Source organism: Marmota marmota, unplaced genomic scaffold, assembly GCF_001458135.2.
Source record: "Marmota marmota marmota unplaced genomic scaffold, marMar, whole genome shotgun sequence".
NCBI lineage: Eukaryota > Metazoa > Chordata > Mammalia > Rodentia > Sciuridae > Marmota > Marmota marmota.
The window spans coordinates 27,751,709-27,776,614 of NW_026000174.1; the positions used below are offsets into that span (position 1 = coordinate 27,751,709).

General features: G+C 41.5%; 1 protein-coding gene across 1 annotated transcript; it reads left to right on the forward strand.

Moving 5' to 3' along the window:
- The first annotated feature begins 19,722 nt into the window (after nucleotides 1–19,722).
- On the forward strand, nucleotides 19,723–24,557 carry LOC107158113 (calcitonin gene-related peptide 2-like). The gene is made up of 5 exons (XM_048788400.1): nucleotides 19,723–19,866; nucleotides 20,879–20,973; nucleotides 21,208–21,339; nucleotides 23,303–23,486; nucleotides 24,115–24,557. The coding sequence occupies exons 2-4, from the start codon at nucleotides 20,888–20,890 to the stop codon at nucleotides 23,460–23,462; spliced, it is 378 nt and encodes a 125-aa protein (XP_048644357.1). The 5' UTR covers nucleotides 19,723–19,866; nucleotides 20,879–20,887; the 3' UTR covers nucleotides 23,463–23,486; nucleotides 24,115–24,557.
- Nucleotides 24,558–24,906: the final 349 nt, after the last annotated feature.

The following is a 24,906-nucleotide window of genomic DNA, read 5'->3' on the forward strand; positions in this document are numbered from 1 at the left end:
TCCCTGTGTTGCAGTTTGGGAAGGAAGAAGCTGGTTTCTCATAGTGCAGAATGGCAAATTGGTGAGGGAAGGGAAGAACAGAGAATTGGTATGTATTTAGATCTAATTTAAATATCAGATTATGAATGTGTATAAATGAATATTCCATAACAACAACATTTTATAAGGTTTAGTTTTTGGTTTATTGGTTCATTCTTAACAGTTTCCCCCATGAGGTGTACCTGAAGCAAAATATTTCCATGCATTTGAAAGGGGCCCCAAATTGGCATTGTGTGCTATTGTTGTTGATATAAGGTTGGGGTGAGGGGTTCTTGGAGAACTCAACCTTCGAGGAGCCTGCAGAAAGCCAACAGCCCCAAACTTTGAAGAACAGAAAACTTCAGGAATTGGTTTAAATGTTGAGAGTGGTCTTTTAACAGAGAGGTAGAAACCTACTATAATTTCTTTCTAGGATGAATTACTGATTCAAGGTTTGAGAGGAGTAAGCAACTCTTTCTAGCATTACTTGCTGGGTTTTCTTGGTCACTGAAATAGATCCACTTTCCCACCAAAAAGCTGTCATGCTTTTCTTTTTCTGTTTATTTTAAAATTTGTTTCCTTTTATTGGTACATTAACAATACACATAATGGTGGGACTTGTTGTTACATATGCATGTGCACAATATAACAATATAATTTGGTCAGTTTCATTCTCCAGTACCTCCCCGCTTCCCTCCTCCTGATCCCTTTCCTGTACTCTACTGGTCTCTTTTCTATTTTTGTGAGATATTCCCCTTCCCTGCCCTTTTTTTCTCTCTAGCTTCTTTCACACTTGTTGTAGGGGTCGCTTCAAACATTTCCAGGTGAGCAGGTGAAGAAGCCTATTTTCCGGCAGATTTTCTCTTAATTGACAGTGTTGATAAAACTCTTAAAAATTTAATAGACACTTCTTAGCACATACCCAGTTGACTAATTTTCTAATGTTTCAAACTTTTTTGGTTGGTTTAAAAAGCAGTTGGATTTGTTGAAAATAGAAGAGAGATGAAATGCAAGTATGAGTTTCCTTCTAGTTTACCATATATAAGAGGTATAATCTTCAGAAAGTTAATTAATCTTTCTCAGTCTGCATACTCCAAGCTGTAAAACAGATGTGATAGCAACTACTGCAGAAGCCTGCCTTGAATGTGGGTAAGGAACACTTCAAAGCGCCCAGGACATTTTAGTATATAAATAAATATTTGTGGAATGGACACAACTTGTCATTGGATCATAGAATCAATCTGACATTTCAGCTAGAGCACAGATTCCTACAGATTTATCTATGGTCAGTTTTTTTTTTAATGAATTTCTGTAGTACTAGTGATTTACTATGTGAAGCCCTTGAGAGTGGTGAGCTCAAAGAGGCTTTCAGAAAATAGATCCACCACAGAAATGTTAGTAGCCTATACATTGTCCCAAACCTATTTAGTCAGGGTTAAAGATGCAGAACCATCAATCTGAATATAAACACATACTTCTTTTTAAAAACTCTGGAGACAAATTACAATTTATGACCTATAAATGAACCCAGGGCATTTATGCTTCCTCTTGGAAGATTTCCAAAATGCCATTTAAGAGTCTTGCAGTTACTTATTGGTGGATTTAAGCACTACCCTCCCCTGACTCACCATTCCAAGGAATAGTGGTAAAGAATTAATATACTTGTTTCAAATTGGCCAGAAAAAAATTGTATGAAATCACTTAGGGAAGGTAAATATCAAAATGTATATGATCTTATTGCAGATGGCATTTATCTTTTTGTCTATTTGGGCTGCATAACAAATGTCATGACAGGGTACCTTAAATAATGAAAGTTTGTGTCTCAAGGTTTAGAGACTGGGAAGTTCAAAATTAAGGTGCCAACAAGATATGTTTCATGATGAACCCTCTTTCCTCAGCTTGAAGGTGGCCACTATGGTACGGTGTGCTCACATGACTTCTTTTTGGTTTTTGTGTGTGTGTGTGAGAGAGTGAGGGGGAGCACGAGCGAGCATACGTGCCTGCTCTGGTGTCTTTTATTCCTCTTATAAGTATGCAGTAAGTGTCTATCTTTATGGGAGCTCCTCCCTCATCACCTCACCCACACCTAATTTACCTCCAAAGGCCCCATCTTCAAATTGTGGGGTAGGACTTTAACAAATGATCCTTAGAAGGACACAAGCATTCAATCATAACAGCATTCACGAATATCAAAAGATGTGGGAAAATATGGCCACAAACCCTAAAGATTCATAACCTCTTCTATTTCACTGTTAATTCCTCCACTACAAAACTAATTCATCATATCATTAAGTCATCATTCCCTTTCCCCAATCCACCTAATCAGTTTAAAAGCCAGTTCTATATTGCACTCAGAGAATTATTTTAGAATTTATCCTATCATTCACCATCACCTACTCACCACCAAATATCACAAGTTTAATTAAAATTATTACTACTCTTTTTATTTATTTTGGAAGAGAACATGATAATTTGATAATCAATAGTTGCAAAAATAAACAAAATTTGCAATCTGTTTTTGTAGGATTTCCCCCATGAAGCCAATAATGAGCTTGTTGAAATCATTCCTAGGGGCACAGACTACATCTAGCACAGGATTCTGGTCAGTGGGGAAATAGCTAGAATCTTACCATGCTGGCCTGAAATATTCCTGTTGACTATTGAATTTCTTCTGCTAAATAAGAAAGATTCTATTTTTTTCTTCTAAATAAGAAAGATACTGATGACAATTTCTTGGTTATCTTACTATGAAGAAGAGTGAGCTCCAGAAAGAGGCATGAGGTTCTAGTTCTTGGAAAGAGGAAGGTATATTCTTCTTTGCAAATTACACACATTAGCCTTCATTGAATTTAATTTTATGGGAGTCAATATCCCACTTCTGGATGATTCCAGGTGCAATGAAAGAAAATATGAGTTCCTATACTTCAAAGCCTAGAAAAAGAAACTGGTATGGAGACCACACCAAGATAGGGACCACATGAGACCTTGCTCAAATTACCAGCCAGTATCTGTATTCCTTATAGCTTCTCACTTGAACAATTCTGAATGGGTAAGCAGAGTGGTCATACTGGTTGCTCCCTGTTAGCTATTGTGCCATCTTCATATAAACAGAGAGCTAGCTTCCCCTGGCAGTCCCACAGAACAGCTCTGCCCCATAATAGAATACTTGGCAGCATCACACAGCAACTGTGCTAGAATGCTGCAGGATAGAAGATAGAATTGTATTTTCAGGATCTCTGACACTGTCTTCATACATAACATCCCTCCTCTCCAGAGTCTGCCTAATAGCCTAGTCTAAAGGGGACATATTTTATGCTGAGAATCAGTAAAGGTTTTTAGAAGTTTATAAAAGTTCAAATACAGCTGTGCAGTCTTCTTGGAGTGGAAGGTTAGGTACAGATGCAGTTATAGCACTAAGCCCAGTCTGAACTGTATCTTTGAGCACAGTCTATAAGATCTGAAGTTAGAATCTGTTCTGGGAGAAGACTCGGGCTGAAAACCTTGAAACAAGTCAAAATAGAAAGGGTTTTCATTCATTCATTCATTCATTCATTCACTCATTTATGAATGTTATACATTAGACATCCTGGGTATTTTTATAGCCAATAATCCATTTAATACAGATATTCTTGGTTGACTTTTTGCTTTTTTGGATTTTTCTATTTTGTAAACAGAATATTGCTATAGGCATAGTTTTTATAATTCTTCATGGTGCAAATTTCATTGAACTGTACACATCAACATGATCCTTTAACTTTCAACAGACCTTTGTCCTTAGAACAGCTGTCCCTATGAATATTTCATTAGTGAATGTTTACTGGTAACACTTCAAATTCTCCTCTTATTTTAAACAGCTCCACTTGCTGTCATTCTCTGTTACTAGATTTATGTATTTTTTCTTTTAAAAATCTTATCAGAGACCATCGTCAATATATACCAGGAACAAATAGGCATAGCATCTGAGGTTTCCTTTAAATAGAGATGTCAATGATGTGCTGTCTATGTGACACTCCCATATGGTATTTATACAACAATAATAATGATTCCTCAAATAATGTAATAGTGAAGTATATAAAGCACACAAGGACAGAATTCAAGAATATGTTCTCCAAATAGGCAAAAAATGGGGTATTCCAGATGTTCTCAAATATCAAGATGTTTTGTTGATTGAAGTTCCAAACCTCAGGTTACTCACTATACTCTCCCCAAATGGCAAGATAAAGTCCATTTTGATGCTAACATCAAGTAATCTAATGATTACTGTTTCTTTCTTTGGGAACCAGATAGTCCTCTGAGTCTACATATATACACTGCACAAATTGTTTAATAGATAAACCCAATATTGATCCACAAGCTCATATAGCCTTATGACATATTACTAGAAACATTTTCCTTCTTGAAAGCAATCAATCAGCTCCCTTTAGTTTTTGTCATTTAATCAATTGTCCTTCTTACAATCCAAATATCTACTTTTGGGGGCTTGGGATAAGCTTAATGATAGTCTAGCAAGTGTAAGGCCCTGAGTTTGATTCCCAGCAATGCAACAAACAAGCAAAAATCTCAAATATATACTTTTTGTCTACCATAGTTTCATGAGATGCATGGCAGAATATCAGTTTTCAAGGGTAGGAAGCACATTTCTGTAAGTGTGTTTTGGGGAATAATGGTGAGAAGTACCAATATTATTTCCATCCTTTAGTTGTGTTTTCTAATTACTGAGAAGATGACACAACAAATTATTGGCTGAATACATAAACTGTATCTTAAAAGACAGTGGGACACAATATCTCAGGCAGTCTTAAGACCATGAGAAGTGGTGCTGAACAGGGAAGGCAAACACATATTCAGATGATGTATCAGTCACAGTAAGGGCAAATAGCTATTCTCTCTGGGGTATATGGAGTGTTCTCTGGGTTCTGAATAATTTAACACCACAAAATTATAGTAATCAAGGGAAATAGCCACTTGATAATTTCAATTCCCCATTTCCTGCTCTTCTACATATCAGTTAACCACAGGTGAAAGAAAAGACCAGTAATCAGGAGGCCTGCCTGGCAGGTTTCATCACCACCCTGCTTACACCTTAATGGAGTCTGTTTGTATTGGCCAGCTTTCCATTACTATAGCAAACACTTGAGATAATCAGCTTATAAAGAGAAAAATTACATTTTAGCTCACAGTTTTTAAATTTCAGTCTGTGGACAGTGGCCCTATTGCTTTTGGGCCAGCAGTGAGGCAGTGCACCATGATGGGAAGCACATGATAGAGGAAGCTGCTTCCTCATGGCATCGGAGAGGTGAAAATGTGAGAAGGGGACTGGTGTCCCATAATTGCCTTTGAGGGTGTCCCCAGGGGCCTAAAATCTCCTAGTAAGCCCCCAAAAGTTTCTACTGCTTCCCAACTGTGCCAAGCTAGAGACCAAACATTTAACATGTGGGCCTCTGGGGAACACCCCAGATCCAAACCATGGCACTGATGCTGTCAGATGGGTGAGAAATCCATCTCCAAATCTGTCATGAGGTCTCCTTTCCAGGGCTACTGCAGATACTGTCTTAGCATGAATTTCCTAGAAAATAGAATCTGAGACAAAATATCCTAATATTTTAGTGGTGAGTTTAATCTCAAGTAAGTAGAATTGAGGGGAAATGGGAAGCCAGGCAAGGGAAAGAGGGGGTGTGTTTCTGAGTGGGCCACTGCTCATAGATAATAAACAAAACCAGTTTCTTGGCCTAATAGGCTGTCTTAAGAGAAGCCAAGTATGCTATTATTGCATTTGGAAGAGTCCATGGTTCAGATACTGGAGTGAGTGAGGTAGGGAAGGAGGAAGCTGAAGAGATGAATTAATTCATTCCTGCAGTGGTTTCTTCCCTTGGTCAAGCTTGTCCCATGAGGTGGTGCTTCTGCTGCGCTCTGAGTTGTACTGCCTTTTCTTCCTGGGAAGCTGCTGGGAAGCAGAGCTCCTGCTGGTCCTTCCTTCTCAAAATACCCTATATTTGGGGGCATTGTATCTACATGTGTGTTGCTGGAGGGGGGACACAGCTTTAGTGACCTGGCTCTGAACCATGGAAACTATGTTAAGGCTGCTTGGCTGGGGGAGTGGGTGGGTACAAACAATGGGAAGCAAGTATAAAAATAAACTGGGTAACTCAGTTAATTTTGTGCTGCTATAACAATAAAACAGGTTGGGTGATTAATAATGAGCAGAATTTTATTGGCTCATAATTCTGGTGTTGGGGAGTTCAAAATCTAAGTAGCTGGCATCTGCAGAGGAATTCTTGCTGCATCATTCCATGGCAGAAGACAGAAGGGTAAAGAGAGGGTAAGAAAAAGAGATAGATGGGGCAGGGAGGAGGGGGAGTGGATAAAGGGGCAAAGGTCACCCTTTCATAATGAAAAAAAACATAAAATTTTTTATATAGAAATATTGAACCCTCTTCTGTGATAGTGAGTTAATTAATTCATGTAGGCAGAGCCCTCAGGCCTAAGCACCTTTTATTAGACTCTATCTCCCAACATTGTTGCACTGGGGATTACCTTCCAACACATGCCTCTGGGGGACATGTTACCATAGCAATGAGTCTGATAAAGGTGTGTTCAGGAAATAATGATTTATCCTAGACCTGTACCCCACTAGACTCTTCCCTGCCTAGAGAATTCCACAGGAGTAATCAAGAATAGATTTTCAGCATGAATTCTCATAAAACATTTATACTTCTTGTTTTTCCTGTGTACCTAGCAAAGTGCCTGCCACATAAAAGGCTCTGGGCAATTTGGCTTTAGAAGCTTTATAGTTCTTGTAAATTTGTCTCCAGTGTCTGATGGACCCAGTGGACAAATGATTATACTAAACTATGGATTAATCTTCTTATGGAGTGAACATATTAGGCAAAAACAAAACAACTCTCCCACAGTTAATTTAATTACCTGGCATATAATTTAATTATTTGGTTCTTTTCTATAATTTAAATCTTATAGTGTACACTGGAAGTGATTTTTACCTCCTCTTGAAAAAAACCTTAGTATTCCCCCCAACCCTTGATCATATAGGAATTTAAACCATCTTTCTAGTTATTTGAATTTGTATGCATTTTTATAATTCAGAGCTGTTTAATTTTGGACTGAGAGCAGGAATATCTGCTAGCTCAGATTCTATGTTTAGTAGATACATTTCACATTTAGTTTGTGGGGCAGAATTGGGATTAGTGGTAGTAGGAGGTAAAAGAGAAATTCCAGGGAAAAAAGAGCTCTATTAATTTGTATTTGAAACTGGGAGGGTATTTTTTGCTTGCTATTTTTTTCAAATCAGGGAATTCTGTATTTCTGAATTCCTTAATATCTTAACTGATTAAGTTATTAAGGTTAATTACCAGCATGTATAAATTCATTTTCTTAGTATTTTAGGAGATTGAGCTATGATTTTGTGAAATTCATTCCGTGTCAGAGTTTATACCTTCACAAATTAATTAATAAAACAAGAAAGAAAAATCAATTAATTTATCCTTATTCAGGAATTATTTCTTAACAATATTTGAAAGGTATTTTCTTAAAACTATTATTTGACAAATATTAACTATATAAAAATGGAAACCATTTAGAATTTGCTAACATATTTATTACAGTATATAGTATATATGCTTTATAATACATATTTTACCATTCATATCTATAGTACTTAGCTTCATTGTATATATAATTATGTATATTTTGCTCAGCTTAGGTATGTGGAAACTGTGAAATAAATATTGTCTATTGTTATTGTTCTTCTTATTATTATTGTTATTATTATTATTAAAATGGCCCTTCCCCAAAGGAACTGTATACCATGGAAAATCCCCAAGCCAAGCTGTTTTGGAGCTTTGCTGTTGAACTACCTCTTTCATTTTGTACACATACTTGTTACATTGCCAAGTGCCCTGTCTAATGTGTTTTACTGGTAGACAGAATAGTTGAGATTAGGGATGGGAAAGGGAATACAAAAACTATTGACTACCTAAAATTCAACGATGAGCTCTTCAGTCTTTAGGGTACCTTAGATTTTGTTCTTTGAGTTCTTTAAGAATTGAAAAAACCCTTTGTCTGTCTCTGTCTTGTGATTCCTCTTTGCCTATTTTAATTGTGAGTTTTTCATGGTAGACTATCTTAACAGTGTCTGTTCTACCAATCTGGGGACCTGGACTTGCCTTGCTCAGGCCATGTGTCAGTTTAGGGATGCTCAGCTGCCATCAGGGCTTTTTCAGAACTTCTCCCTAAGTTATAATTAGGAACCAGTATCCCAGGATCTTCATGTAGCACCAAATCAATACTTTTCTTCTTCTCTTATAACACAATACTTAGTGCTGAATTCCTGTGTTCATCTCCACTGATTAGCTGTCTTGCTCTTCACTACAACATTAAGACAGAATTCTGATACTCTGGTCCTTAGTCCCTCCACAGTGGGAGGGGAAAAGTTTGGTTTCCAGTCTCCCCAATGTTCTGGTTGGGTGTTGGGTTGGGATTCCTACTCTGTGACTTGAAATGTTTCAGACCTGAGTGGTTCTTCAGCATATAGATTCTTGGTCATTGCGTTTCATCAGTGCAATATAACAGGACTGATTTTGTCTGAAATTAAAAAATCTGAAGCTGTGTCCTCTCAGACACTAGGCTGGCATCCCATCTGTCTTTTGCCAGTGTCTGTCTTTAGATTGGTTTCCCCAGTCCCTATTCAGAAGTTCTCAATCTCAAAGGCCCCAATCTGGGACCACCAGGATTATGACTACAGTGAAATATTTATGAACATTCCAGAGAAAATCCTGTGAGCATGAGGATGAGATGGAAACAGGAGATACCTTTGGGGAAAAAAAAGGCCATTGAGCATGTCTGAAAACGTCTTTATTTACGTCATTGGTCTGCACGACCAGCCTTGGCAACATCATTGTTCAGAACAAGGCAATTTGTATATACAGCATCCTTCCATCTCTCATTTTCAAAAAGGATTTATTTTTATCCCCCAAATATCCTTCAATTTACTTATCCTAAGGAGCCCTGCTTCTTTGGCAGTTTTCCTCTGGCTGCATTAGTTGGAAACCTCTCTGAGCACCTCTCCTTGGCTGCCAATTCCTTTCTGACTGACAGCATCTAAAAGATGACCTCCTCCGGGAATAAGTAGAGGGATTCTCAGGAATAAACAAAAGTCTTTTAGAAAACAAAGCCTTCTTCCAAATCCTTATACTTTTCCTCTGAGTGCTCAGCAAAGAAATATAGCTCATGGAAATCTCTCTGATTGTGTTTGCCCTTCCTATTGTATAGGGATGTTTGGGTGGAGTAGCAGCTTAGCGATGCTACCCATGTCATGGAAGGGTCCTGACATTGATCTGCAATAGAGGGAAACTTATAAGAATGTGAGCACGGTGTGAAAGGGTTTCATGCTGCAGTGTGAATGATGACAATGTTTTTAATCTAGAAGAGCACTGCTGTGCATAAGCCAAGTGACTCTTTGTGCAGCTGTTGGAAACCATTTCCTCCAAGAATCATCCTGCTAGTCCATCATCAGGTGAGAGTGTCTCTCAGGCTGCCTGCCAGTTCTTGGATGGCCAAAACACTTGCCTGGCCTCTGGCTGCTCACCCCACAGTGCTCTCTGAACAGAGTTGCCCAGAGTGACTCACACAGAACACTGTTACCTCATTTTGTTGAATTTCATTGTGTGGGCTGAAGGTTGAGTTTGGCTAGGAGAGAGGAAAGCGAGGATCAGAGATAAGGGGACTAATTGACAATCTTAATTATGAAATGACACATGAGAACATCAAAGGTCTTTAAAAGGAAGGTAAGGTGAGGGCTTTGCCCTCTACTGAATTTCTTTTGCTACAAGATACTCGTGAGTCACAGGCTGAGCCGAGGCAGGCACAGTGAGTTCAAGGGTGTTGATGCAATGATATGAAAAAGTCTGGGCAAACAACCTCCAATGGAATCCCACAGAACAGAAGGGAGGAATCGTTCCCATTTTTGTTGAGTGGAAGGCCACAACTTTGTGAAACCCCTTTACTGAAGGGCTATCCTGATGCTAGTGTAACTCATATGAGATAGACTCTGCCAATCCCTTCCAAGTTAGAGTTGGCTAAACCTACTTCATGCTTTACAGTCTAGTTCTAGTTTCTATGTGTGCTGTCTTTGGCCTTGCCTGATGTATGCTCTGAGAGAAAAACTCATTCATTTGCTCCCCTAGGTCTTCAGATGTTTATTAACCTCATCTTCGTGCTGGGCACCATTTTGGGTACTGGAGATATAGGAATGAACAAGCTATTTAAGGAGACTTGAGGAGCTTACAGTCTAGTAATGGAGGACAAGTAATATACAAATATGTGTATTTCAGAGATAATTTTAAAGATTGCTAAGTTATATAAAGGAAGCTCAACATGTTGATGTCATAAAGAGACTGAAGGGACATTAGATAGGGAGGGTAGTCAGTAAAGGCCTTTATACAGAGTGATTCAGCATCACTGATAAGTGATTTCATGATTTTGGAACCAGACACCAAAAGAGTGATGGTGGTACAGTGTATAGGAGGGGAGGACTGACTGGTGAGAAAGATTTTTAGGCAGAGAAATGAACGAATACAAAAGCTGTAGCATGGGAAATGTCGTGGTGTATGAGTTCTAGTACCTTTCATTGTATGGGCAAGGGGAGACTGCCCTACAAAGACTGGAGAGAAAAGAGAGTTAGGTCTTAAAAGCTATGGAAAAATGTACAGGACCTGACACAAGGAAGAGTCAAATGTGAGTTTCATGAATATATATTTTGCAAATATATGGATGTCAGGATGAATTCTATATATGATACATTGTGACATGTATGCAAATTTAGCATGGAAAATTGAAATTAGAAGTCAAAATGCATTTTAAATTTCATATTGGTGTATGTGAGTTTAAGTCACATTAGGTTGATATACAGAGGTATGGAAAGGATAATATCATATTTTGTACTGATCTAGGGTTAAGGCTAGAGAATTAAGATTAATATGGAGAAATATGAATATTCGTAAGAATGTACTTTTGAAATTATGTGTGAAAACATATATAAGCATACAGGATCTGAAAGCGAGGAGAGTCCTATGAATATATATTTTGTAAATATGCGGATAGATTGATGAAACCTATATATGATATATTTTGATATGCACTCAAATTTAACATTGAAAATAAAAAATAAATGTCAATATATTTTAAAAAATTAAAAAGCTATGAAAAAATATTTACATTTTTATCCTAATTATATGAAGAACTGTCAGAAGGAAAGTGACTCAATATGACCTATCTTTTGTTATGCCGAGAAGGAATTACAGGGTTATCAGTCAAAGTGGGAGAGTAATTAGGAGACTATTGCAATTGAACAGGGAGAATATGATAGTGGTTTAGTCCAGAGTCCCAAATGGAGATGGAGGGAAAGGATTTGGAATGCATTTGGGGGTGAGGAAAGGAGAGGAGAGGCATTCCTGATGGATTGGATATAAATGAGGGAAAAAGGAGTCATTGGTGCTAACATTTACCACCATGGGTAAAAATGGGGGAGGAACAGATTTGGATGGAAAACCCCCAAGTTCCTCTTTGGGTATGGTGAGTTAGAATTATTAAACATCCAAATTAAGCAGTAGGTGGCTTGTTCAATACACATACAAAGGCATTTCACAAGACTTCCTATATATGCTAGAAAATTAAGAACATGATTTTCCAAGTTTTCTTGCAACTAAAGTTCCACATAAAACTTAGGTTCTGGAAATCAGAGGTAGTTGCTAACATTTAGAATGCAAAAGTGAACACTTTTTGATGGATGCTGTATGAGACAAGAAGGTCTTTGTATGTGTAGAGTCACCTGGGGTTAAAGTTGCTATAACTTTCTCATAGAACATTTCCATGATGGGGTTGGTTTCTCTGGATATATTATTTCTGGCTATGTGTTTTTGAGAGGGTAGGTCTTTAAGAGGAGAGTAGAGTATGAGGGCTCCTTCCTTATTAATGGGATTAAGGCTTTTTGTAAAAGAGGCTTCAAAAAGTGGTCAGTTAGCTTCCCTTCTACCTTCTGCCCTGTGAAGACTCTCATTTAAGAAGGCTTTCACCAGACTGAATGTAAGGGACTTGATCTTGATGTTGGATTTTCAACCTCCAGAACTGTTACAGAATAAATTTCTGTTCTTTATAAACTACCCAGTCTCGGGTATTCTGTTATATCAGTGCAAAACAGACTAAGACAGTACCTGATATTTTTTAACAACCTTGTTCTGCTTAAATTAGCCAAAGGATTCTGTTATATGCACCCAGATTAATACAACATCAAGTGTTAACAATTAGTATTATTGTGAACAACCATACTGCCATATCCCAAGGCTCTCTGTACTTTTAGGGGTTCATGTGAAAATTCAGATTTAACTTAAGGCAGAGAGCTAAAAATACCCATACACATAAAACAAGTCTAATATATTATCTTCAACAATAAATACAAGAAATTATTCTCCAGTAATTTCTTAACTAAAGAAAACTTCTAAAATGCCAGGTTTTAGAAGATAGGATCTATCCAAGAAGAAATAATATACTGACTCATGAAAACAAATATTAGGATTAGGATCCCCAAACTTCACCTAGCCACAATGAGTCTTTGGTCCTCTATTTTCCTTGGAACTGTGAGCTTCTCTGTGGGTTTGAGGGCACTGATACTTCTGTGAATTTGCCTACTGATCAAAGATGAAGACAAGTGGCTCTAGGACTAAGAAGCCATTAAATGACCTTCTAGATACTTGAGGGAAAAGATCTTAGGAATAAGAAGAACCAGAGAAACCAATGAAGTCACATCAGCCTACCACAGCCTTTTGGTTCATCTTTCACAACATATTATGAATGGGAAACTTATTTCTGCTTATTTCCAGGGAGGGTCAGCAGTGGCAGATACTTTATAATAATAATAATAATACGGGCTATAGCAGACTGTTTGGGTACTCTGCTAGGGTTTGCCATTCCCATCCGCACCTACAGCTCTTACTTCAAGCACCTATAACTATCTGCCTGGGGATTTTCTCTGGGCACAGAAGGTCTGTGAGGCAGGATGATTAGGTGATGATACCCTTTAACTGATGATGGATTGGAATTGGTGGATAAATAATTTATCATTCCTTGGGTGGGACAATTCTGAGGCATGTTTTCTATAGTGGTCCGTCCAGAGGGTCTCCAGGGGTTAAGTTTCAGCTGTCTACAGCAGTACTCGTCTCATTATTATGTTCTGTAAATGTCTACTTTCCCTTCTCTGCCTCACTTCCCTATTCCCTTACTGCTGCAACTCCCAAACAAATGGTTTGTATCCAAGTTTTTGTTCTATGGTCTGTTTCTGGAGAAATGCAAAATGATTAGCATTTATACAGCATTTACTATTTGCCCTATACTGTTCTAAGAACCCCATTGCCCTTTAGAAATCCTCTCAACAGCTCTATGAAATAAGTAATAGCATTATCCTTATTTCTCAAAGGCAGGCACAAAAAGTTTAAATGGTTTGCTATGGTCACATAGCTAATAAACGTGGGATCCGGAATTCAACAACAGACAGCCTGGCTCCATAATTTGTGCATTTAACAACTATACTGCGGACCTGTGCTGCTCAGTAGAGTAGCCACTAGCCATATGCAGAGATCTACTTTCAGATTAATTAAAACTAAATAAAAAATTAAAATCAGCCCTTCAGTTTCACTAGCTATGTTTCATGTACACAAGGGCCACATATGACTCCTGGCTCTTGTATTGGATAGAGCTGAGATACAACCTCTTCATAATTGCAGAATATTGGAGCATATTATGCAAGATGCTCTTTTAAACCTACAGCCTATATTAAATGTCTTTAACATCAAGAAAACACTCATCTATCTAGAATTCCCCTTCTTCTAGGTCATAGTCGAGGGCTAGAAAAGATAGGAGAAGGGTCTTTGAGTGACTGACTGTACTAAGTCAATGCATTATAGCTGCACAGGAAAGACACCTAGACCTTTCTCTTAACCCTTCTTACTTTTGATTTGCTCCACCCACCTCTACTGAGTGTGCTTCTACTGTTTTCCCAATGGAATTGAATTAGGAGGTGAAAATCCAGGTAGAATGGGTCTGGGGCTAAAGGCAGAAATATTAACAGTAAATAGAAGAAAACTTCAAAGTTAAAAACATGAGATCCTGTGAGGAAGAAAATGAACAACTAAAAATGATGGGTCAAGAGCTCAAAAGCACAGCAACCGGGGGTCAGCTGGTATGGTGGGAAACCATTTGGCTAACTCAGATCCTGACTCAGGAGACAGCACTGTGACTGATGTTGTATGAGTCATCCAGAGAAGGTTAAGAGGAAATGTTATGCATTTTAAGAGGGGTTCCATCCATAATGGCCTTTTAGAAGTGTGCTTTCCATTTAAACTATGTTTCAGTTACCTGGAGTTTACTTTACCCCAAACTCTCATTGTCTGAGAGCACTGAATGATGGAGATTTTACTCAAATTAGCCTTACAAGGAAGTTTTAAAGACTATATTTCTACCTCCTTTGCAGTACGGAACAATTCTGTCAGGGAGAATCAATTTGGTTCTTATGCGTCTGAGCCAGAGAGAATTTTAATCACCTCAGAGGAAACCAACCTGAGTAATTCCTGACGTCACTCACTGAGACTGTCCACCTTTCAGAATGACCAGTTTGGGTCTGGGCCACTATGCTTTGCTCATTCTCTGGCAGGCACAGACAACTCTAAAAATATTCTCTAGAAGGGACTTTTTGATGTTGGCATCTCTGTTTCTCTGGCTTTGGAGATAGCAGCCTCCGGGCAGGTATCTTGTCATGGATGTCGGGAATCAGCTAAGGACTGAGTATAAACGGAGGGCTCTGTGAAGACTGTCTATACTTCTCACCCTCAGGCCAGTCTTCTTACCTGGTTTGGAAGAAGGGAAAGCAATGTGAAGGTGTATGTTTCTACTTTAAACTCTAATATAGTAAGTAAAAAACATCACGAAATGTGGACCTAGAAAAGTTCAGGTCTTTGAGTGGTTGATTACATCTGCCTGGTAGTTACAGGATGGGCAGAAAGTAGGAGTGATTGTAAGCCTTTAAGAGAGGGTATGTTTTGGATTTTCTTATAATTTCTTTTAGGTCCCAGAAAAGACTGGAAGATTACCATAATGAATGGTAGACTCTAAGCTTCTTTCTTTCCTCATCAGTTTATACTTTACTCCAACCTTCAGCCCACCTGGGAGATAAGAGGACTCCTCTTAGGGCAAACAAGAAACCAAAAGAAAAGACTCATAACTACTGATAGTTAAGGGTTCTCCCTCCCCCTACAAATGGCAAAGTCACTTCCCATCTGAGCATTCTATACTCAGGACCCCGTGCAGACAACTCTTCAATCCTCAGCTTCTAATTAGCACTTTATTGCCTCCTTCTTCAATATAAATCAACAGCTGAGGAGAACTAGAAATGCAAAGATTAGCTCTTATAAGAACAGAACAAATAACCAATGTTTAATAGCCTTGGAAAGCTAAAAGATGGTGAACCCATTAAATAAGTACAAGAGGTACATAAAAAAGTACAGTCAGAGGATAAAATAAAAACTCTTGAATATGAAAAATATCAAAAAGGTTTTAAAACAAGAAAACCTCCCAAGAAGTTGAATAACAACAACAAAATGAGAGGAGGAAATCACCAATGAAACAAAGTAAAAATTTCTCCTGCACTGAAGGATATGCAAGTATTCCCTCAGTATTCAGAACAACGTATAAAAACTGTCCCCACAAAGGTGCATAAGGTACATCTTCATGAAAATTTCCAACACTGATGAGAAAAAGAAGATAGGGATTATAAAGCAACAAAGCAAACAATAATGACTGACAACAACCAAACAAAACCAAAACAAAAAAAAAAAAAAAAGAAGTGGAAGTGGAGAATTCCTTGAACATTCAAAATGAAATGATTTCTGACTTAGAGTTCTTCCCAAGGAAAACTGTTAATCATATACTGGTGAATATGCTCCACCAAAGTGAGGAAGTGAGGGAGTCATCATCAGGGATGAACAGATAAAATCCAAGAAAAGAGACAAATGAGTATTAGGCAGAAAGAAAACTAAAACTAGGCAAGTGAAAACAGGGAATTGCTAATGAAATAAAACAAATATGCAAAGAAATGTAATCAAAGATTCTTGCTCAGCTGAAAATAATATTTTTATGGTGTTAATTATATAAACCCTGACTACTGACTTGAAAGATAATATTCAATATTGAGAGGGTATTAAAATAGGATATGTTATATTTGGGGGCGGGGGTGACAGACAAGGATTCCTGTTAAGCCCATTACTGTAATACAAGCACCTGGAGGAAAGGAGTTTTTGTTTTGTTTACTGTGAATTCCTAGCACCTAGAACAATGCCTGGCACATAGTAGGTTCTTCAATAAATTTATGTTGAATGAATGAAACTTTCTCCTATGGAATATTTCTTCTTAGGAAATCTGCTAAGAAAATAGTAAGTTAAAATAAATAAAAATACACTTCAAAAGCTATAGCATATGGAGCTTCTTTCTAAAATTTAAGACTACCATTTTCAAAACCTAAAAGTAATGATGTGAAATATTTAAGCTGCACATCAAAATATTTAAAAGGTGACTCAAAAGCTGAAGATATTCCTAGGAAACTATTCTCAGTAAATCCTCATGCTAGTTAGGTTGATTGGAGATGGCTTGAAACTCAAAATAGTTCCAGGGAAATCAAGATGCAATTTTCTCAATTTCAAAAGCAAATTATCTTATTGGCTTTTCTTCCCATTCATGCACTAATGTAATACAAGGATGGGCTGAGGAAAATCGCCTTGTTTTGCTTTTCAAGCTGGTGGACTCCTGAAGAGAAGACTTCAGTACTTCCTTTCACATCAGATCCCTAAAAGTGTTCATCAGGACACTAATTTCTTTTATTAAATAAAAAGAGGTGCACATTCAGAACAACTATGTACTCTTTTATTTGACAGATCTAAATTGGGTCTACAGCTCAATTCAACTTGGCTGTGAATTTACTGTCTGATTCTTAGGCTAATGGAACTGTTGATTAATTCATCATTTGTTTCTTTCTGCCTTCACTGAGCATTTGCTGAGCACCTACTGTGTGCCGTGCATTGTTCAAAGACACTAGTGGAGGAAGAAGACTAGATCCAATTACTCTGGATGCTCTGAGCTAAAATAGCTGATCCTATTAATGCACTCAAGAAGAGAACCAACTTGCAGAACCAGGTATACTTAACAGGGATGAGTCCTGGAGGCCTTTATAGAAACCACAGCCTACACCACCCCAGCAGTAGTCATGTGCATATTGTGGGTTACCTAGAACGTCTGTTGAGCACTGGGCTCAGCCCAAGATTGTGCCCTGCTTGGTGCCAGTATGGATGTCTGTTCCAATACATACATACATACATACATACATACATACATACATACATACATAAAAATCCTAGTGTCACAGACCTAGTCTTTGGAGATCCTGTTGGCTTTAAATTAAAAATTGGGGGCTTTGCAAGAGGCCAAATACAAATCAAGACTCCTCTTGTGCTCCCCACCTGCTTCCTGGATCCCGCAAGTCATTGATGATTCCCGCGGGGCGGGAGAGACAGGGGCTCAAGGATGTAGGGTGTTCCGGACCATCCCTGTGCCCTCACCCGGCCACACTGACCCTATGTGGAGCTTGGTGCTGCCGCGAGCTCTGCCAGAACTCAGAGAAGGTGGTTGTCCAGGAAAAGGTGGTGCCGGTGGGCAGAAATATCCACAGATATTTCCTTAGTATTTAGGTGGCTTTGGTAGGAAGGTTCCAAAGTAAAGTCTGCCTTAGTGACCCTTGTTCCATCTGAAAGCGAACCCAGCAATCAGGGTGCTGAGAATCCCTCCTTTTGTATAGACCCCCTTAGAGAGCCTCGGAGCCTCGTGTGGAATTACAAAGGTCTTGGGAGCCTTTCTGCCCCACTTTTAGTTCGCCACTGCTGGAGCCACGGAGCCACGGTCTAGGTCCTGCACTGCCTTCCCAGGGGACAAGGCAACAATGACGTGACCCGCCTGATTGCTCTCTGCGCACCCGGACGGCAGTCCCAACGGGACTTACCCGAGGTGAGGGTTGGAACTTTTCTGGGTGTCACCTGGAGTTTTGATTGCTCCGGTACTAGAGATCAACCCATCAGAGACATATGACCAAGAGGACTGGAGGCACTTCCCAAAGCTCCTTTCTGACTCACTGAAACAGTGAGCACTAGCGAGAGAATCCAGTAAGCCCCTGGCTTCATTTCCTGCCCTACTCCCCTGGGTAGGGTTCCCTAAATCCTTGCGGGGCTACAGGGGCGCCGGCGGGCACATTTGGGGGCAACTGCGCAGCTACCAAACTGTGCAGGGCAATCCTGAAGAGTGGACGAAACTCGTTATTGATTGATTGATTGATTGATATCCTCACCGTCTCTACCCCACCCCGCTGCAAGCTCCTCTGGCCAGAGATGGGATCTTCTGTCCCTCTGGGAGCGGGGGTCGGGGTGGGAGTGGACAGCATCCACTCAGAACCCGCTTTCCGTAAGAAAAAAGGGAGATGCTGAGATCCCGTGTGTGGATGTGTTTATCGGTGTGCATGTTTGGGGGACAATGTGTACCCCTCTGTGTGTAAAACGCACCTACTTCGTAAAGCAGAAACACTCGGGGTTGCTTTCATGTCTGGGGGGGTGGGGTTAGTGTCCGCGCGCCCTTTTGCGGGTGGCTGATGGCAGACAGCATTTTCCCGGGAGGGCTCTGTCCGAGGCGGTGAGTGTGAATGCGAAATGCAGAGCATGTGTGGGGTTCAGGTAAGTGCCTGGGTGATGCGCACCTTCTGGTGCGCAAGGAACAGATGTCAAAGTCTATAGGAAGGCCGCCTCCTGCGGCTCTCTTCCTCTCCAAGTTTGGGCTCTGGAATCCATCCAGATAGCTCAGCTCCAGGGCCTTCAGGGAAGTGCGGTGGGGATGAAGAGCAAGAGAGATGGGCACAGGCAGTCCCAGCCCTGCATTTTGGCAAACACAAGACAGAGGGGCAGGGCAGCTGTGCAGCAGTTAAGGGTCCGGGTTGGGGCTGAGGATGTCAAACCCAGTCTAGGATTTGGAGGTACCTGATGGGTAAGGGGATGCAAAACCTTCTGTGCATGCAGGGCCAAGTTAGCGCTCTCCCCAATCCCCTCTTCTGTTCCTACCGTTTCAGTTTCAGAGGAGTGGGGCGGAGGAGGCTTGGCTGCCAGATTGAAAGCAAAACAGCCATTTTTGAGGACTTTGGCACTTGGGCACACATGTGGGAGGGAATACCCCAGGAGCACAGAGATTCAAAGAGAATGTTTCAAGGGCCCTCACTCCTCCTCCTTCACTACTCCTCCGATGCTATTTCTGCTGAAGTCCTTTTAGAACCCAGGATTAAGGTTCAACCTCCCTGGGGGTCCAGGCAGGAGTAGGAGATGCTGGAGTTCATGCATCAAGGAAGTGGGAGAAACTCTGGACCCTCCAAATTCCCCCAATGTGCCTCCAGTTTCTAGACGTATCCGCCTTCTCTTGGGCACTCCTTCTCCCAACAATGACCTCAATGCAAGCAAAGGCGGGAGCGGATGCCCCCCACCTCCAGAAACAGGGTAGAGAGGTGGATGTGTGACGCACTAGGAGGAGCTCGGTTAGTCCTGTGATTGGTTGTTCTTGGCCACTTAGGATTGGCGGAGCAGGCGGGGGACCCCCTCCTTCCGGATATCACTGGAATAAATGCCTTGGGGCTCTGGCGAGAAGGCACCCACAGCAGGTGTTGTGTTCTCGTGGATCGTCGCTCTTCAGTGCTGAAACTCGAGTTACCAGGTGAGAAACTTCTCATTCTGCTTACTCTGATATTCTGCCTCTCTCCATTAATTCCTCTACTTTGCTCCATCTGCCTGCCTGCTTCTCTTTCGTCTCTCCGCCATTTCCGCTTATCCGCAGCCTGGTGGTACTACTCTCTTCTGACTGGGGTGAAGCCGTGCTGTTTAGGGCTGTCCAGGCATTTTCTCTTAACTAAAGCGGGTGGAACCCCCGGCACCCAGAGAGCTCCGCATGGGCGCTGGGAGCTGGGCAAGTTTAGGTAGGGGTGTGTGTGACTTCTGCGTTTGGAGCGCGTCGGCGGGCAGGGTTCTGTAGGAGTTGTTTCAAGTCTGTGTCCTTAGTGATCACGTTTGGTTCCCGGGAAAGTGGAGCCCTAAAATTTTTCCTTTGAGGCGTCTCCAGCCCACGAGCGTTCCAGGGACGTGACACCAGATCTGGGGCAGTGCTTTCAGTTGAGTGGGCTCAACTCAAGGGGTGGGCACCTAGCGCCTGCTGCAGAACTGCACTTCTGCAGTCCCGAGGCACCTGTAACTGACGCGCCAAAAAAAAAAAAAAAAAAAAAAAGCCCCCAATCCAAATCCTCAGACCGAGTGTCCCTTTCCAATTCACCCTTCCAGCCTCTTCCCCCCACGCTTTGGCTGGACCGCCAGCGGAGAAGGTGGTCTTAAAACTTCAGTGAGAAGACAAGCACAACGAGGGCAAGTGTACAGCAGGGTGTGTCCGCTCATGGTTTCTTAACATATCAGGGCAAAATGTGTGCATATGGGCTTCTCTGTCCTACCAGGAAACAGAACCCAACGCCTCCCCACCGGGCCCCTCCACTTGCCTCTTCTCTATCAAACCACTTGACTACCACTTTTGAGATTCACAGCAGCATTCTGGCAAATAAAGGAACAGAGGCACCAGGAGGTGAAGTTACCTGCCTGAGGTCACATGGCAGTTGTGGCAAGAACAGGACTGGAAGCTAGGTTTGTGGTCCTGGTGCAGTCATAACGTCATTCTCCTTTTACAGAGAGGCATCATGGTCTTTTGGAAATTCTCACCCTTCCTGGCTGTCAGCATCTTGGTCCTATGCCAGGCAGTCAGCCTCCCAGCAGCACCATTCAGGTGAGACATCCTGAAACCCAGAGCACACTCCTCTCTCACTGCCCCAGGGATCAGACAGCTCTATGCCTTAAGAGTCAGTGTGGTTCCCCATGAATCAGCGTCCTCATTCCCACTTCACTGGGAGAAAGGGTAGCTATATCCTTAGGGGAAGAAGCAGGTACCAGGAGCCTGGCTGCCTGGGAGGGGGGCAGGCAGGGGCTCAAAGGTTGCACTGGGTTTGTTTCCCCTTCGCAGGTCTGCCTTGGAGAGCATTCCAGACCTGACCGCACTGGGCGAGGAGGAAGCACGCCTCCTGCTGGCTGCACTGGTGAAGGACTATGTGCAAATGAAGGCCAGTGACCTGGAACAGGAGACAGGGGGCTCCAGGTAAGACTCCCCACCTGGCCCTGACATACAGAGGAGGACCTACTCCAGAGAGGTATGAAAAACTCACCTGCCCAGGAGTCCAGCGGGCTGTTCTTATTCAGCTGGCTGTGGGACTCAGCTACTCTCAGGCTCCATGGAAAACAGAGATCCTGGTGGAACTGGAGGGACTGTGGTTTGATGCATTAAAAAGATCAATTTCTGAAAGTAATGGGGAATGGGATGAAGAGTGTGGAATCACTGACTATGGAAGTTGGTCTTTCAGAACTGGGAGACATCCCAGAACTGGATATTAGGAATAGTAAGTGTGAAGCCAGAGGATGGAATCTGTATCCCTGGTTTTAGAAACGTCACCTGGGTATGTTATTCTTTCTTCCTGCAAGGAGTCTTCATTTCTCACTTGCAAAGTGAAGGTGAAGGGCTTTGGGGGGATGGGGACAGATAGCTCCATGTCTAAGGTAGGTTGGGGACATCTAGAGAGATGTGAATGTTGTCACAAAACCAGGGAGAGCACCCTTCCCTAGATCTACCTGCTTGTGTACCCTGATCTTGGAAAAGAGACCAACCCTGGCCTGACCCCAGCACTGCCATAGCAGAGGCATGTGTTGACCTGCATCCACCCAGAGAATGCTCTGCCAAGCAAGCTTGAAGGTCTGCACAGCATGTGGAATGCCAGAAAAGGTCACCCTTCCTTACCACTGCCCTGGCCCACTGCACCTCTGAGTCCTCCTAATGGAGGATGTGTGAGCTTCCCCCACCCCCATCCACATCTCCTGTCCCCCTCATAGTTTCCCTGTCTGGTCTAACCTTCTGCTGACTGTCCACAGGGGCTGGTCCTGGTGCATGGTTCTGTCTGGCATGTCTTTTTCCTGTGGCTTGGAGCTAAGCAATGCGGTAATCTGAATATCTGCACACTGGGCACATACTGGCAGGATCTGAACAACTTTCATACCTTCTGTGGCATCAATTTTGGGCTTTAAACACCTGGCAAGAAAAGGGATTTGGCCAAAAAACTTGCAGAGGGACAGCTACCTTCACTTTGGGAGTACCCAGGATGCCAACTGAGCTCCTCCCACTCCTTCCTGATTTCCTTTCTTGTTCCCTTTTATGAACTTGATGCATGTGGATTCCTCTCTGAATGTTCTTCAAGCTGATATTAGTAGCTTTGCTTATGACACAGTATGTTGGGGACCTCAGGATGGAAAGGGAGAGAACAGAAGTCATAGATCAGAGGTAAGAGACAGCAGGTAAAGCTTAAGCCCTCAGAGAATTTTGTAGCATAGCTTTCCAGTTCTTGCTTATGCATGTACTAAAATAAGCACATGCCTCATGCTCCACCATTTGACAAATGAATTTATTTTTCTAAAAGAACCTGAGCTTTAGTGGTCTTTGCTCTGGGCCATGGTCAAGGCTTATGATGTCCAGTGCCTTGGCTTAGATGGAGCCTTAGCTTTAGAGCAGCTGGATATAGGGCTTGGTGGGTGATCTCTGTGATCCAGCTGTAGCAGAAGAACAGTGTGCTAAGGAGCAGGTAAGAATTTCTGGGACAGGATGCTGCAAACCAGGTCCTCTGAGCTTATTTAAGGTAAGACTTTAGGGAAATTTCATTTTCCTATGGAAAGTGGTTTTGTTGCTGCTGTGGCTGGGGTATGGTCTCTATATATGCCTTGAGTGTTTTGGAGTGGGGCTGAGCCTTGCCATTTATGCCTCTTGAATGATAAATGCAGGGTTTCAGTATGTACCCCATAGCTGGGAACTCTTTTTGGTGATTTTTTTGGGCAGAGCTCCTACCAAAGGCTGCCAGGCCATTTCCCCTAACAGCTTTGATAATTGCACTTAGGAGAAATGCTTATTGTTAAGTGGTATATCTAAGGGCTGCTTTCTCTTTGTGAAGGTCCCACGGGGTGGGCTCCTCCCCCAGCCCTCACTCACAGGCCTTCTCTTCTCTCTCCATCCTGCAAACCAGTGCCACTGCCCAGAAGAGAGCCTGCAACACTGCCACCTGCGCGAGCCAGAGGCTGGCAGGCTTGCTGAGCAGGTCAGGGGGTGTGGTAAAGGACAACTTCGTGCCCACCAATGTGGGTGCCCAAGCCTTTGGCCGGCGCCGTAGAGACCTTCAGGCCTGAGCAGCTAGAGAGCCCAGGAAGAAGGTGAGTGCCCTGGGCTTTGGGAGAAGAGAAGGAGGAGTTTGGAAGTTGGGGTTCGCATTTTGAAACCTGCTCATCCTGCTAGGTTCTTCAGGTCCTTTCTCTCCAGTTCCATCCTTCCTTCTGACATAGTAAATTCCTTCTAGAACTGAGCATGAATTCAGAATGCTGAGACAGGCTTCCGAGATGCAATGTTATTTTTCTGAGAAAAGAAATGAAGAAAATTCTGGATTCAGAAAGGGGGGGGGGCCTTCAAACCTTAACCAGGACCAGTCCTCACCAAGGAGCGCGGGTTCAAACAGGGCTCATCCCTTGGTCAGTGTTCACAGATTCAGACCAGGGAGCTCTAGTCACACTGCCATCAGTATTAATAGTGATTATTGAATTATTTTTATCTTCATTTCTCTTACAAGCATGCAAATATCTCATAACCATAATTCATAAATGTTGTTGACTTCTGTAAATTAATGGGTTTCTTTTTCAGTGATCATTATAGTTATTCACTTCTTGTCTTTCTCCTCTTTTCCTTATCTTTCTCCTCCTATTCACCCCCTCTCCTTTTCCTCCTTCTTTTTCCTTCTCCTCTTCTTTCTCTTGTGTTTTTCTATTTTTTTTTCTTCTCTCATCTCAGGTAACCATGAAGCTGAACTCACCACTTCTATTAATTTCTGTTGACAACAACTGGGTGGGAAGGCCCCATGGAAGATACACACGTTTGCATCTAGAAGCACCATTTGTCACTTGAAAGGAATGAAACTGAATGCAAAATAAGCTAATTCCATATTTGTTGTGCATCATTTTTATATTTAATGCTATGTTCAGTAAATGTGATGGCATTTCCCATTGGCTTATCTAATAGCAAATTGGTTCTTTGAGGACCATCCTGTTGATCATGGTAGCTCTGCCAAACTGTAGGGGACACGAAATCACTGCCTCTTGTAGCCTCTGGGAACACAGATGGTAAGGTGATGTTGTGCCTTGTTGTCTAAGAACACGATTGTGCAGTTTGTTTAAGGAAATGTCAAAATTGTGTCATTTGTGAACTTCATCAAGATTAAAAACATATTTTCGATACATTTGTTTCAAGACCCTGGTGGTTCATTTCAATTATTTTTCCTATGTAATAATAGTAAGGGAAATAATACTATTTTTGAGAGCTTTCTATGGACCAGATGATGTTCTAAGACAGTGCTTTATACCTGTGAATTCACTTACTCTTCACAACAGAGCCATAGGGTAGATACTGTCACTCCATTTCACTTCTGAGGAAATCCAGAAATGGAGAAGTGAAGTCCAAGATCACGCTGATACACAGTGGCAGACCCCAGTGTTGGTTTCTAGAGCTGACAGCTGAAAACACCATGATATATGCTTTTCAGTATTGGTTCTAATGTTTCCCAGAGACCTGTGAGTCATTCTTTGG

What these genes read in the sequence shown, in the direction of transcription:
- LOC107158113 (XM_048788400.1), top strand. Translation starts at nt 20,888, where the DNA reads ATGGTCTTTTGGAAATTCTCACCCTTCCTGGCTGTCAGCATCTTGGTC. An exon ending in CTCCCAGCAGCACCATTCAG is followed by an intron (nt 20,974 to 21,207) that starts GTGAGACATCCT and finishes TCCCCTTCGCAG; the next exon opens with GTCTGCCTTGGAGAGCATTC. An exon ending in CAGGAGACAGGGGGCTCCAG is followed by an intron (nt 21,340 to 23,302) that starts GTAAGACTCCCC and finishes CCTGCAAACCAG; the next exon opens with TGCCACTGCCCAGAAGAGAG.